The following is a 13798-nucleotide window of genomic DNA, read 5'->3' on the forward strand; positions in this document are numbered from 1 at the left end:
ACACACATGACACTAGAAGAGTCTTTCCATCATCATACAGGAGCACTGTGGGTCCTTACCTGTGACGTGTGGGTGCTTCAGCAGGAGCAGGAGAGCATACCTCAGCGTTGTGCTCGTTGTCTCTGTCCCAGCAGCAAACAGATCCCTGACAGTGGTTGCCAGATTTTCAAGTGTAAATTCTGATTGTTGATTGTAGTTTCCCTAAGAATAATTGGATGTGATAATTTGATAAAATATTTATTAGCAATCTGAATACCATGGCTCTACAGTTTTACACAAACCTATGTATTTGCTATTGAAAGTGTAAAATTTATAAAGAAGCCCTCAGAAAATGGAAAGATCTCCCATGGTCTTGGATAGGTAGGATCAATGTAGTAAAAATGGCAATCCTGCCAAAAGCAATCTACATATTCAATGCAATCCCCATTAAAATAACAGCACAATTCTTCACAGACCTTGAAAGAACAATAATCAATTTTGTATGGAAAAACAAAAGACCCAGAATAGCCAAAACAACCCTGTTCAACAAGTCAACATCCAGAGGTATCACCATCCCTGACTTCAAGCTATATTATAGAGCTACTCCTGAAAACAGCTTGGTATTGGCACAAAAATAGACAGGTAGAACAATGGAATGGAATTGAAAACCCTGATATTAATCCATACCTGTATGAACACCTGATCTTTGACAAAGAAACTAAAAATATACAATGGAAAAAAGAAAGCATCTTCAACAAATGGTGCTGGCATAACTGGATGCTGACATGTAGAAGAATGCGGATCAATCCATGTCTATCACCATGCACAAAACTTAAGTCCAAATGGATCAAAGACCTCAACATAAATCCAGCCACACTGAACCTCTTAGAAGAGAAAGTGGGTGGTACCCTTGAAATAATTGGTACTGGAGACAGCTTCCTGAACATAACACCAGCAGCACAGACAGTGAGGTCAACAATTAATAAATGGGACCCCCTGAAACTGAGAAGCTTCTATAAGGCAAAGGACACAGTCAGCAAGACAAAAAGGCAGCCCACAGAATGGGAAAAAATATTCACTAACCCCACATCTGACAGAGGACTGATCTGCAAATTTTACAAAGAACTCAAGAAACAAGGCTCCAAAACACCAAAGGATTCAATTAAAAAGTGGGCTACAGGAGTAAATAGAGAATTCTCAATAGAGGAGTCTCAAATGGCTGAGAGGCACTTGAAAAAGTGCTCAACATCCTTAACCATCAGGGAAATGCAAATCAAAACAACTCTGAGATACTATCTCACTCCTGTCAGAATGGCTAAAATCAAAAACACCAACGGCAATTTATGCTGGAGAGGATGTGGTGAAAGGAGAACACTCCTTCACTGCTGGTGGGAGTGCCAACTTGTACAGCCACTTTGGAAATCAGTATGGAGATTTCTCAGAAAAAAATGGGAATAAACCTACCACAAGACCCAGCAACTCCACTCTGAGGCATATATCCAAAAGATGCCCATTCATACAACAAGGGCATCTGTTCCACTATGTTCATAGCAGCATTATTTGTAATAGCCAGAACTTGGAAGCAACCTAGATGCCCCTCAACTGAAGAGTGGATAGAGAAAATGTGCTACATTTACACAATGGAGTACTATTCAACAGAAAAAAAAAAAAACAATGGAATCCTGAAATCTACAGGCAAATGGATGGTACTAGAAGAAACCATCCTGAGCGAGATAATCCAGTCACAAAAAGAGAAACATGGCATATACTCTCTCATATATGGATTTTAGACATAGATCTGGGGAGTGCCCATCTACAATCCCATGGCCAGAGAGTCTGGGAAACAGAACCTTCATTCAGTGGGTGATGGAAGCAGAGTCAGACTCCCTTGGTTAAGTACTGAGCTGAACTCAAGAAATCCAGTGACAGAGAGGGAGGACTGATGACTAAAGGCATTAAGACTGGGCTGGTTTAACCCCCAGAAACAGCTGACCTGACAAGGGTTAGCTCTTGAATCCCAGGCTGATACCTGGGAAATCCAGCATGGGACTGATCAAGACCCCCTGAATGTGGGCTTCGGTGAGGAGGCCTAGGTAATCTATTGAGCCTTGGGTAGTAGATCAGTATTTATCCTGGGTACACAAATGGACTCCCATCCAACAATGAGAGATGCACTCTCACCCTGGACTCTTTGGGAAGGGTCTAGGCACTGCCCTGGATGAAATGACAGACTAGGAACAACCCTGTGGAGGGCCTTACCATACCTGGGGAAATAAGGGGATATTGGAGGGATTGGAGGGAGGGCATGGGAGGAGGGGAGGGAAAAGGAGAGGGACCTCGAATTGACATGTGAAGCAACATTGCTTCTAATTTAAATTTAAAAATAATATATATACATATATGTATATAAAAAATAAAGTATAAAATTTAAAATAAAACTCCATAGCTTTCATGCTAAATGCTTATACTGCCTGTATAAAAGAAGTTTACTGAGTTGTACAGACTTTAAATCTAGGTAATTTGACATGATGTTTTATTTCTGTAAAAGTTTTTTATAATATTATTTCTACTAAATTTTTTATATTGTTGCCAAGAAAGATCCTGGAATATAGAGTAGAGGAGAAATTAGTCTTTGACTTCAAAGACTAGGGCACAGATTTTTATAACTTTCAATTTCACCCTAATTCCTTACTAGCCTAACTCTTACAATGATGTGATTATCTGCATGTAAGTATATACAATTGTATGTTTTTTATGCCTTAAAAATGTAAAGGGAACATTTATTCATTTTCTAGTTCCTCCTATCATATTCATATGAAGAAGAATGTGTGGTAGGTGTAATCTTGGGATACATGCCCCAGGACCAGTAAAAGATTTTATTCTTTTGAGTCATTAGGCAATAGAGCCATATATATCCTTAAGTACCACAGGTTACTGACAATTCAGAACTTGACAGTAAAACCCTATTTTGCTGACACTATATATTCCAGCCACAGAAAATGGAGAAATCAATCTGCTACTCATCAAGAAGCTTCATTCCTATTGACTATTATTTGTGCTGCTGGAATGTGATTTGTGTGTTACTAGTGGAGAAAAGTTATTCTTAGTTTCTTTCACCCAGCTGTGAACCTGCAAGTTACAACAATGTCTGGCCTGGTAAGTAATGGCCACTAGTGCAATAATTACACTAATTTCATGAGAGCAAGCAACCACTTTCTGATTGGATCTAAGGCCCACTTCTTTAGATAGGACCCATAACTGCCACTGTTAAATGTGTTTAGATTTGGTGGTCAAATCTATTAGTCTAATGAACTAATGGGCACAGTGTTAAAATGATTCCTACTGATATACTACTATATCCACAGATGAGAACTTTCTTACTTTTTCATCAGAGAAACTTCTCCTTGCAGAAGATGGCAATTAATACAGAGACACCCAACTGCTCAATATGCAGAGAATAAAGCATTGTGACCTGCTCACTCCTAAATTATGGCACACTCCTCCCCCCAAAGATTGAAGTATCATTGGAGAAGAGGGGGCAGAAATGTTAAGAGCCACCAGTGATCAATACATCAAGAAGGAGTGTTTTCTGGACACAAAAGGACAGATGAACATAAGAACTGGAAGTGACTGTGTCAGCCTGCACAAAACCTGTGTGGGTTTCATTATATAAAAACCCAGCACAATGTGGGGAGAGGAAATATGAAATCCAACCTCTAGAAGATTAGCTTCTGGGAAGGAGAGAGTCAGTTTACTTCAATTGTGTGATCCCTGGTAGGTTGATCATGTGTCAGTCATGAGGTTAGGTAAGGAACAGAAACTGGACTCAATGGGAAAAGACGGGAAAAAAAGAGAAATCACAGTGTTTGATAGGAATGGATGAGAGGGTGGACAGAAGAATATATAAGTTGATGGTTATGTTCAAATTGCATCATATGAGATTCTCAAAGAATAAACAAAATATTACAAAATAAATTAAAACAGATGTATCAAACATAAAACAACTGTTTAAAATCTTATTAAAGAGCTACGGTGATGAAAGCAGTGAAGTGTTGACAAACAAAACAACATCAAAACCAACAGAGATCTGATAGCCAGGAGTTAACACAACAGAGCTCTGATAGCCAGAAGTTAACACAAACACTTATGGCCAAGATTTTTACAACTGAGTTCCAATACTGCTCCATCTAAAAGATCGGTCTTGAACAAGTGAAGACAGAAAGGCAATATAACTACTTGAAAAGAAGCATAGTGGAAGAGTAAAATAGGTATATGACCCATTCCCTATGATTTGAACTCATAGATTTCAGAACAAAGTACAAAAAACCAAGGTAAACCAGACTTCATCCATGACAAATGATAATACATTCAGTTATAATTAAGACTGTGAAAAGGAAAATGTACAGGATATAAATGTTTCCATGTCATTTTATATGGAAAGGTTAGTATCTAGATATACACACAATTCTATAGCTCCACACAGCAAGCAATGCAATGTAAAAAGATTTGAATAAATAGCACCTAAAAAGATGTCCATGTTCACTGTTTATTTAAAAAATATCCATCAAATCTGCCCTGAGGTACCACTTCACACTCACTGAGTTGATGTTAATAATAAAGTTTCAAAATTACAACTTTTGGCAGCTATTTGGATCTCACAGACACAAAATAGTATATTAATATGAATAGTTTAACAGCTGATCAAGAAAGAAAGGGATTATCAGTTGACTCAGAAACCCATGTCCTGGGGATATAGATAGAGGAAGTGAAAATAAGCTATGAAGAAACATGTCCATACATATGAGGAGCCACAGGTAGAAATAACACAAATGAACATCTATGAGGAATGAGTGAGTTGTGCTATTAAATTTTGAAAATTAATTTTGATGCAAAGAATGGAGGAAGTACTGAAACAACATGAATTGCCAAGATTTTATGTAAGTGCAAGAAGGGAGTACTATATCCTTCCTTTGCAACAAGGTGGTGTGGCAGGAGCTATTGTGTCTCATTGTTGTGAAAAATCCTAATAAACCATTTTAAATGCACATCCTGTATGTCTTTGAAAGGTTTTGAAGAATACATAACCATTTGAAATATATCGCTGAATATCTAGAAAACCTAACTAACGTAACTATTTGAGTGATTATCTATAATGTGTATTTTAGTATACATTGCATTTTAAATGAGCTGTATAAACACAATACTTAAACAAGAGTAGAACTATACATATAACAAAAAGACGTAAAATTTTATCAATAAACAAAATCAATACAAATGCGTAGTATTCATTTCTACAACATATTTCTTTTCTTTAGATAGAGATTGACTGTGATCATTAGCCGTTTATGGCCAACCTCATTTAAATAAAGACAAACATTTATAAACACTGTGTGGGAATATGGGCATAGTTCTCTCCAAACTACTTCATTCTAAATTTTATATATTATCCTTCTGGAGTCTTTGATGGAGTTTAGACATATAGCTGTGGTTATGGTTTCCCTTATTTATGATAAAGATGTTACATATAAAAGTTTAGTCTCACAAAGATAGGATAGATGATAGAATATTTTCCTTAAATTTTGCCAAATATTAGTGGACTAAATGTTGTTACTGTACTTCTTGCTTGATAACAGTTTTGTCATATATAATTTTACTATGTTAAAATTAAAACCTTTTTATTTAGACAGAAAAGAGGTGATGGAGGAATGTCCTTCTGTATGCTGTGAATGTATGTTTCACTTATTGGTTGATGAATAAAACTGTTTCAACTAATGGAGATAGGATCAGCCCTTCCACCCTGAAGTATAGATAAGAAGCTGTTTTGTGTTTCTCATTTTTAGCTTGGAGTCTGAAAATCAGTAACAGTCTGTGGGTTTTTACTTTTCATTTTACAACTGACTTAAACCATCTCTGATAAACATTTTGGTGTTCAACAAGACAAAAAATGCTCAAGCAATAAAATGAATTTATATTAGTATTTTACCTGCTTTAGTTTAATCAGGTAATAATCAATAAAGTCCCGAGGGTTTGCAACATCCAATGTTTCCTGATGTTCTTTTATTTTCTCTGAAAGGTAGCTTCTGATATAATTGACATTTTTTGTTATTGTATGATGACTTCCTGGACAGTAGTCAATTAGTGAAGGAAAATTATTGCAGACCTACAAAATCAAAGGCATTTTTTATAAGATGTATTGTTTTACTTTTAATGGTGTATGTGTATGCATGCATACATGTGTGTACCATGTATGTATGGGTACCTTGGAGTCCAAAGATATCAGATCCCTGGAAGGTAGGGGTTTGGAGCCACCTAACATGGATGCTAAATATTGGACTCAGGTCCCTTGGAAGAGTAGGAAGATTAGCACACACTCTTAAACAGTGATCCATCTCTCCAGCCCTTGACCAAAAAACTTTTTAAAGGAATAGATATGAGGAATACACATATTCATAATACATAGCAAGACTAACTTGGGTTTATAGATTCTGACATGAATAAAAATAGTGTCCCACAAAAGAGAGAGATGTTTTATTTCATGTGTGCAGCATTTATCTGTGACAGTAGAAAGATATGGGTTGGGGAATTCCTACCCAAATGATCAATGATCATAATCAAATTTCACTTTAAAGCATATTTTGAAAATTGACTGATGGCTTATTCCTTTTGTTCCCTTAAGTCTGAAATAGGATACAATGTAAATCATTGTCATTTACAGGTCTTACATGATAGCAGCAGTGATGAGAGACAGGCACCTTGATTTATAACAAAAAAAATAGCACATGCATTTTGAACTCCTGTAAACTGGCCCATGGCGTGGAATGAAGCAGGTGAGGCTCCAAGAGGCTTTGAAAGCAAAGTACAGCACAGCCCTTGGGGATTTCTCTATGATCACAGCCATTCCTTTTTTTTAACTTGCTTTGTATTTATTCTTTGTGTCTGTCACACTGTGCATCTTGATCCCATCTACCTCTGCATCCCCTCACATTAACCTGCAGCACTTACAACCCCACCCAGATAAAATAAAATAAATTTAAGGGACAAAAGTCTCATCATGGAGGTTGCAGTGTGACAGAGTCACATAGTAAACCCCTTTATCCATATATCTTTACATCCAAGTGTTCACTGCAAGGAGTCATTGGTCTGGCTCGAGGCCTCTGGATCTCAATACTAGGCCCTTTCTGGGAGTTTACTTGGAAATCCTGTTTTTGCCCTGTACTGTGAAGATCTTGTGGCCCCGTGCCTGTATGACCAGCCCTTCCACGTGTTCCAGCAGATCACAGATGGGGTGGGTATTGAGGTGCATCTCTACTCATGACCCTAGTTCTGGGTCTGGGTAGTTGCTGTGTTGACATCCCTCCAGCTCTCCCCCTGATCTCATGACCAGGTGAGCTCTATAGTGTTGCCCTGACTAGTTCACCCCATATAGCAATGGGCTTCTTTCATGCACCCTGAGTTGGCTCTTCCACAGTTACAATATCAGGGGCAGATCCACTGTGTTACCCAGGCCAGGTGCAGGGGCCACTCTTCCAAATGATGCAGCTGGTGAAGGTCAGGGACAACTCTCCCAGTCTGATAACCTCAGGCTGCAAGGGAGGGGAGGAATTCTCTCCCCCACCCATACCACCAGAAAACAGAGGAGAGGAGAATTCTCTAGGCTGGTTCACTCAACCCGACCCCAATCAATGGGGTCAATAGGGTCAGCTCTGCTGTACTGCCCAGGGGAGGTGCAGGGCCCACTTTCCAAGGTGCTGAAGCTGCTAAGGAGGAAGGTCAGGTACCTCACCCACCACAGGGGGCAGCAGCAGGGTGAGGAAGGCATGTTTGCTTCACCCTTACCACCACATGGCAGATGAAGAGGTGTGGTCAGCATTCCCATCCTCACATGCTCTGAGTCAGCTCACCTGTGTCTCTGCCAACAGGGTCAGCTCTACTTTGCTGCCCAGGCTAGGAGCAGGGTCTGCTTTCTTGGTGCTACAGCTGGTAAGGAGAAGGATCAGCTCCCTCATCTGCCTCAGGTGGTGAGGAGGTGAGGGGGTGAGGGTAAAGGGAACATCTCTCCCCAACCACACCATCCATGACAGACAAGCAGTGAGACCAGCTCTCCCACACTCACAACTTCAGGGCTGAGTCATCTGACCCTGTGGACACTGTCAGTTCTGCTGTGCTGCCCAGGCAAGGTGCATGGTCTGCTCCCTGCATTCTGCAGTGGTATCTGCAAGGGCAGCTCTCCTGCTCTTATGACCTTGGGCAGTGGAGGGGGAGATCAGTTCTCCTCCACCCAAGTCACCATTTGGCAGATGAGGGGTGGAGTCATATCTCCCAGGTGCACATTCTTTGGGCCTGCTCCACACCCCTGTAAACAGGATCAGATCCCCTATGCTTCCCCGATGAAATATAGGGCCAGGTCTCTCTAATGTTGCAGCCAGTGAGGGTCAGGACCAACCCTGTATAGCTGTTTCCTCTTGACCTTCAGTGGTGTCAGGAGCTACGGACATCAACACAGACCATCACTGCAACAGGACTATGAACCCAGACATGGCGCCTGGCAGCTTTCAAGGCCCAGACATCACCATGGCCCTGGGTGGCAATTAAGCCACCCGCCTCAGCCCTCTCTGCACCATCTCACCTCTTCAGATGCGTCTCTCTCTACAGGACATGAATCATTTTAACTCTCTTTCTTTCCCGTACCACACCATACTCTTGCTTAATATAGTAGTTTCTGACTTGGTGGTGCCTTGTTGCCCTGAGTGCCCAGATCACAATCTTTCTTTTTTTTTCTTACTGGAACAAGCTATCATATTTATTGCTTTTTCTTCTTTTATTTTCAAACTTGGACCAAACTTTTCTATACTGTGTCTATATTTTCTTTGGGTATTTGTCAATTAAAATGAAATATGATTTTATTTTTTCTTTGGAATGATGTACCTTGCCACTTAAAATCTGCTTTATTTTGTCTTGGTTTTCTTTTTTCCAATATATTTTTTCATTTAATTGGAAACATGCTTGCTTCACATGTCAGTCCTAGCTCCCTCTCCCACCACTCTCCCTTGGTCCCTCCACCAGCCTCCCCAGCTCCCCCCCCCCACCAATAGCCACACCATTCCCCAGGCAGGGTGAGGCCCTCCACTGGGGATTCGAGAGTCTGTCATTTCATCTGGGACAGGGCCTAGGCCCATCCCCATATGTCCAGTCTGAGAGAGCATCCCTCCATGTGGAAATGACTCCCAAAGTTTATTTGTACTCTATGGTAAACACCCAAGGCCCCAGAGATTGCCCTCCTCACTGACACTACATTCAGGGAGTCTGGATCAGTCCCCCACCAGCTTCTCAGCCATCAGTCTGGGATCTAAGAGCTCCACCCTGTCAGGTCTGTTGTCTCTGTGGTTTTCATCAGCACAGTCTTGACCCCTTGCTCATCACTCCTCCATCTCTGTCACTGGGTTCCAAGAGTTCAGTTCAGTGTTTAGCTGTGGGTGTCAGCCTCTGTTTCTATCACTCATTGGATGAAGATTCTAGCATGGCATATAAGGTAGTCCTCAATCTCATTATCAGGGAGGGGCAATTTAGGTAGTCTCTCCACTATTGCTTTGTTTGCCAGTTGGTGTCATCCTTGTAGACCGAAATCTCACTAGTGCCAGTCAAACCTATTAACGACTCCCTCTATTATGGTATCTCTCACCTTCTTAGTCTTCCCAAAGCTGTTCTTTATGGAGAGTACAGAAGGTGCCACTAGTGACTAGGACAACTCTGAGAAGATGGATGTGGGCCACACAGCATTAAATCACTCATCTTCTCCTTTCTACCTGTCTGTTAACTAGGATTCCAGCTGAGACATCAAACCACTGAAGCTACTCAACATTGCCTGGCAGATTTCATGGCCATTAATAATCTTTATCCTTTAAAAGAATATTCTTTCCAAACTAAAATATCCCTGCCTAGCAATATGTTGAGGATATATATGTTTAATAATAGAAAAGAGGATAAGAAATATTCATGGAATAATGTCCTATGATCAGCTGGCAGCACTTTTAGATGTAATCTTTTATAAAAAGAGTTCTCTGAACATCAATTGAAAATGGATAGGGAACTAGTTTGCTTGAGCCAACCTGGAATTTGCCCTTCAGTTTTTCTATTTGATAGCAAATGGCTTAGATCTGCCTTCCCCATATTCTTTCCATAATATGTTGTTCAGAACCATGGTGTCTGGTCACCTCACTTCTTGAACTGCATTGAATTTGACCTGTAAGAATGAAAGACTACAGAAGGAAAAAATCTTTACTTCACCTGCAACCAGGGAGAGCTCAGAATCCTGACATTCTCATTTACTTTTTCCATAAAGGTAAGAAAATCCTGATCTGTATAATCAAAACGATTCTGGAAAATAATGGAGCAGATCACATTGCAGGGAGCACAGCTCAGGATGAACGTGGGATCACAGGGTGACCCTAAAGAATTAGAAACAATTGCAGAAATAACATTAAATTTTTTGTGAATTTTTACATTGTTAATTTACTTCAGCCTTGATTGTTATTTCTTCCTGATTGGTTTTTTGTTGACAATTGTTTATTGAAATTAGGAAAAAGCTTGTTTGACATGCCAATCCCAGCTCCCTCTCCCCCTCCCTCCACTCCTCCCCAGGTCCCCCAACCTCCTAATCTCCAGCTCCATCACCCCTCTGCTCCCCTGGTAGAGTAAGGCCTTCCATGGGAGGTCTTCAAAGTCTGTCATATCATCCCAGGTGGGGCCTAGGCCCTCCCCCATGTGTCCAGGTTGAGTGAGCATCCCTCCATGTGTAATGGACTCCCAAAATTCATTTGTACACCAGGGATAAATACTGATCTATTATCCGAGGCCCCATAGATTTCCAAGGCCTTCTCACTGACATCCATGTTCAGGGGGTCTGGATCAGTCCCATGCTGGCCTCTGAGTCACCAGTCTTGAGTCCATGAACTCCCCTTGCTCAGGCCAGCTGTTTCTGTGAGTTTCCGGGCCTGATCCCTTTTGCTCATCACTCCTCCCTCTCTGCAAGTGGATTCCAGAAGTTCAGTTCCGTGTTTAGCTTTGGGTGTCTGCCTCTGTATACCAGAATGGCCTTGAACTCACTGATATCTACCTGTCTCTGACTCCTGAGTACTAGGATTAAGAGCATGCACAAACACACTCAGTCTTCTTCCTATCTACTTTTTATGATATTATTTGTTCATTTTTGAAGATTTTTAGATGAATCATTGAGTTATTAATATGATATTTCTCAAAAATTTTAGATACACTAGCTCTCACATTGCTGGAATGTGCTATGTGGCTACTAGAGGAAAAAAATAACAATCAATATTACCCAGCTCTAAACTGTGCAAGTTACAATAATGACTTGCCTGGCAAGACATATCAACTGGTGCCATAGTAGCATGAGTATCATGGAAGTTACAAGCAGCACTCATTTTCAGTTTAAGGCCTGTTCCATAAAATAAATCCATACTTGGCACCATTATCAGGCCAAAATCTTGTGCCTATACATATAATCAACCTTGGGGTAGAATGTAGTACTGTTCCTCTGCTAAGTGGGCATCATATTAATCAACTCCAAACAATGTCATGATGCCTGTTGATTAATGCATCTCTCAATTCACATCACAATAACTGCTAATGTGGTAGATGATTATTAACACAGAGATCCACAGCTACTCAAGCACAGAGCAAAAAGCCATATGGTCAACCACAAATGGGACATCTATATCTCACTGCTTCTTCCTAATGCTTAGGGATCATTATGAAAGACGGGCCATAAAAAGGCAGAGGTAGTAAACAGTGTGTCATGATCACAGCAATGAAGCTGCACATGTCACTTTACAGCAGTTGTGACAACATTTACAAAACCCATGTAAGTTTAAGCCAGACCGAATTACAGTAAAGAGAGAGGAGGTAGGTGCAATAGTCAGGAAGCTACTGACACTACTTAGCTCTCTAAAGACATTGAGTCAGTTCAACATAATCCAGAAGAAAGCCAGATGTACAAGACATATCTCCACCACCATCAGAGAACCTTTTGCTTACAGTAGATGATGACAAATACCAAAGCTACAAAAGATAAAGGTACAATAGAGGTCTTGGAGAGATCATGAATACAAGAAACATACATAAACTTAATAAATGCAATATACAGCAAGTCGACTGCAATATCAAAGTAAATGTAGAGAAACTCAAAGCAATCCCACTAAAATCAGGACCAAGAAGTGACTGTCCACTCTCTCCATATCTATTCAATATAGTACTCAAAGTTCTATCTAAAGAAATAATGAAACAAAAGGAAATCAAGGGGATACACATTAGAAGGAAAGAAGTCAAAGTTCCACTTTTGACAGATGATATGATAGTATACCTATGTGACGCCAACTGCTGTACCATGAAACTCCTACAGCTGATAAAAACATTCAGTAATGTGGCAGGATACAAGATTAACAAAATAAAAATCAGTTGCCCTCCTATGTTGAAATGATAAAAGGGATGAGAAACAAATCAGAAATATCGCTTTTCACAATAGCCACAAATAACAAGAAATATCTTGGGGTAATGGTAACTAAACAAGTGAGAAAACAGTATAACAAGAGCTTTAAGTATTTGAAAAAGAAATTGAAGAAGATATCAGATAATTAAAAGACCTGTCATACTCTTGGAGAGTTAGGATATATATATAGTAAAAATGGCAATCTTACCAAAAGGAATCTGCACATTCAATGAATGCAACCCCCATTAAAATCCCAAACAATTCTTCACAGACCTTGAAATAACAATATTCAACTTCTTATGGAAAAACAAAAAACACAGAGTCACTGTCCCTGACCTCAAGCTCTACTATAGAGCTACAGTAATAAAAACATCTTGGTATTAGCATTAAAACAGACACGGGGATCAAGGAAATTGAATCAAAGACTCTGACATTAATTAACACACCTATGAACATCTGTTTGTTTTTTTTTACAAAGAAACCAATATGTACAATGGAAAGAAAGAAAACAATTTCAAAAATTTTTCTAGGATAACTGGTTGTTGACATGTCGAAGAATGCAAATAGATGCCTATCTATTATCATGCACAAAACTCACCTCCAAGTGAATCAAAGACCTCAACATAAATCCAGTTACACTGAACCAGAGAAAAGAGAAAGTGGGAAGTAGCCCTGAACACATGAGCAGAGGAGACCACTTCCTAAATATAACAGCAGTAGCACAGACTGTGAGAGCACCAATTTATAAATGGGACCTCCTGAAACTGAGAAGCTTCTCTGAAGCAAAAGGCATGATCAACAAGACTAAACAGAAGCCTAAAGAATGGGAAAATATCTTCACCAACTCCACATCTGATATAGGACTGAACTCCAAAATATACAAAGAACACAAGAAACTAGACACCAAAACATAAAATAATCCAATTAAAAAATCAAGTACAGACATAAACAGAGAATTCTCAACATAAGAAACTGAAATGATCAAAATATATTTAAGGAATTGCTCCACATTCATAGCCATCAGAGAAATACAAATCAAAACAATTCTGAGATACCATCTTACAACTATCAGAATGGCTAAGATCAAAAACACTAATGGTGGGGTGCAAACTTGTAAGCCACTTTGGAAATCAGTATGGCTTTCTCAGAAAATTGGGAATCAATCTATCTCAAGACTCACCAATGCCACCCTTGGGTATATACCAAAAGGATGCACAATCATACCACAAGACATGTGTGCAACTTTGTTCATAGCAGCATCACTTGTAACAGCTAGATGCCCCACACCCAAACAATGGATAAAGAAAATGTGGTACA

General features: G+C 39.8%; 1 protein-coding gene across 2 annotated transcripts in view; it reads right to left on the reverse strand.

The window, feature by feature from the left end:
• The window catches only part of LOC101841752 (cytochrome P450 2C27-like), a 35308-nt gene that overhangs the window by 12953 nt on the left and 8557 nt on the right, over positions 1 to 13798 (reverse strand). For both annotated transcript variants that reach the window (XM_040741786.1, NM_001281575.1), the window contains 3 exon segments: positions 10264 to 10424; positions 5963 to 6139; positions 60 to 201 (listed from right to left, as the gene is read on the reverse strand). In XM_040741786.1, the coding sequence (XP_040597720.1) occupies positions 60 to 201; positions 5963 to 6139; positions 10264 to 10424 (480 nt within the window).

This window comes from Mesocricetus auratus, unplaced genomic scaffold, assembly GCF_017639785.1.
Source record: "Mesocricetus auratus isolate SY011 unplaced genomic scaffold, BCM_Maur_2.0 Super-Scaffold_4256, whole genome shotgun sequence".
Taxonomy (NCBI): Eukaryota; Metazoa; Chordata; class Mammalia; order Rodentia; family Cricetidae; genus Mesocricetus; species Mesocricetus auratus.